At 43.6% G+C, this 1,967-nt stretch overlaps 1 protein-coding gene across 1 annotated transcript; it reads right to left on the bottom strand.

Moving 5' to 3' along the window:
• Positions 1–1,659: 1,659 nt before the first annotated feature.
• On the bottom strand, positions 1,660–1,905 carry LOTGIDRAFT_90916 (hypothetical protein; the record flags this gene model as incomplete). The annotated part of the gene is made up of 1 exon (XM_009066261.1): positions 1,660–1,905. A coding segment is annotated over one exon (246 nt), but the record flags the coding sequence as incomplete, so codon positions are not given.
• Positions 1,906–1,967: the final 62 nt, after the last annotated feature.

Consider the following 1,967-nt stretch of genomic DNA (forward strand, 5'->3'; position numbering starts at 1 on the left):
AGTGATGCTTAGATTCATTTGATTGAGTGATATCCAGACTGATCAGAGTGCCCAATTGATTAAACTAACATCCTGATTAGTCAGTGTGATGCCCCGACTTAATTAGTGATATTCCGATTGATCTGAGTGATGCCTCGACTGATCAAATTGATGCGTACACTGATCAAAGTGATGTCCCCACCCGCCTGAGTGATGGCCCATCGGATCTTAGTCATCACCCTGATGAGTGGGGACATCACTTTGATCAGTCGACTGAACTGAATAATGTAACTGGCCAGATTGATGTCTCGCATGATCAGAGTGATGCCCCGCTTGACCACGGAGATGCATCAACTGATCTGAGTGATCAGAATGATGCTTCGACTTATCAAAGTGATGCCCCCACCCACCTGAGTGATGGCTCATCGTCTCAAAGTGAATCAACACCCTGATGTGTGGGAGCATCATTTGCTCATTCGATGCATTACATTGACAAGTCGTGGTTTCACTCTGCTTAGATGGAACATCACTGATCAGTTTGGACATCACTTTCCTCAGTTTTGGACAGGCATCTACTGATTACAAGAAAGCAAAGTCCCTTGTGATCAAAGTAATGACCCGGTTGATGAGAATGATGCCCTTACTGGTCATAGAGATGGCCTGATTGATTACAGTGAAGCTCCAACTGATCAAAGTGACGCCCTGGACTGATCAAATTGATGCCTATACTTTACAAAGTGGTGATTGGTGAGAGTGCTGCCCCGACTGGTCAAAGTGATTCCTCTACATGACCGATTGATTATAGTAATGGTCCAACTAATCATAGTGATTTCCTAACTGGTCAGAAAGACGGCCCGACTGATCTGTGTTTTCCTGTGTGATCAAAGTGACCCCTGGTGAAATTGACTGCTATTAGTATTCTGGTCAAAGTGTTGCCCGACTGATACACCGAATAATTGCATTGATGCTTAGACTGGTCAGAGTGATGTTTCGACTTAATTGGTGCCTCCCGAATTAAGAATGATACTTAAACTGGGCGAAGTGATGCTACGTCTAATAAGAGTGACGTCCCTGTTGATCAGAGTGATGCACCGACTAATCTCTATCAGGTGTTTCCTTAGCTCATTGTTGAACTAATAGATGCAGTAAATTGTTTTTATTATTTTGTTCCCATTTTCTGTCAGATCACCGATAAGTTGTCTATGTCGCCAAGACATGACTTCGACGAGGATCTCTTTAGTCGCAGCTGTGTACAGACAAATTGGGATTTGGTGATACATGTAGATGCTACCGATTAGGGGCCATGATTTCCGACAATGGATCTTGACCGCCTGCTGTTTTAACGACCTCGATCGCTTTAATGTCTAATCTTTCCATCTGAAGGAATCTTCGAAGGACCGATGGCAGATCTAGGTCACTTATTTGACCACACGAATCACTCTTTTGAAGACACTTTCTGACCTTTAACCTACTTAATTCTGTTAATCTCGGAACAGCGTCGGTAATTGTGTCCAAAAACGCAGATGCTGAAATGCAATCAATGTCCCACATTTTTAAGAGCTGGATTATTCTGCAGCATTTAAACAGAGGACATCCGAGACAATACAGCCTTTGCATCATCACCTCAATATCAAAGTTGAGTCTGAAGCCGAACCTCATGATCAAATCCACACAATCCTGAGCCTTGAGCTCCGATAAATCGCCATTATGGCTGACCATCGTTTGGAAGATGTCTTTATTTCCGCAAACGAGAGCAAGATGCATCGAAGTTGTTCCTGAAAAGTCTTTCATGTTTGGATTGGCACCCAGTTCCAAAAGCATCTTCAGTAATACGATGTTCGCTTCCACCGATCCCAAGAAACAATAGTGAAGGGCGGTGCTGCCTGTATTATCCCGAATATTCACATCACATCCAGCTTCCAGAAGAAATCGACCACCTTCCAGAAATCGCTTCCTCACACAGCTAATCAATGGCGTTCTCCTGATTA

The sequence above is a fragment of the Lottia gigantea genome (assembly GCF_000327385.1).
Source record: "Lottia gigantea unplaced genomic scaffold LOTGIsca_742, whole genome shotgun sequence".
NCBI lineage: Eukaryota > Metazoa > Mollusca > Gastropoda > Lottiidae > Lottia > Lottia gigantea.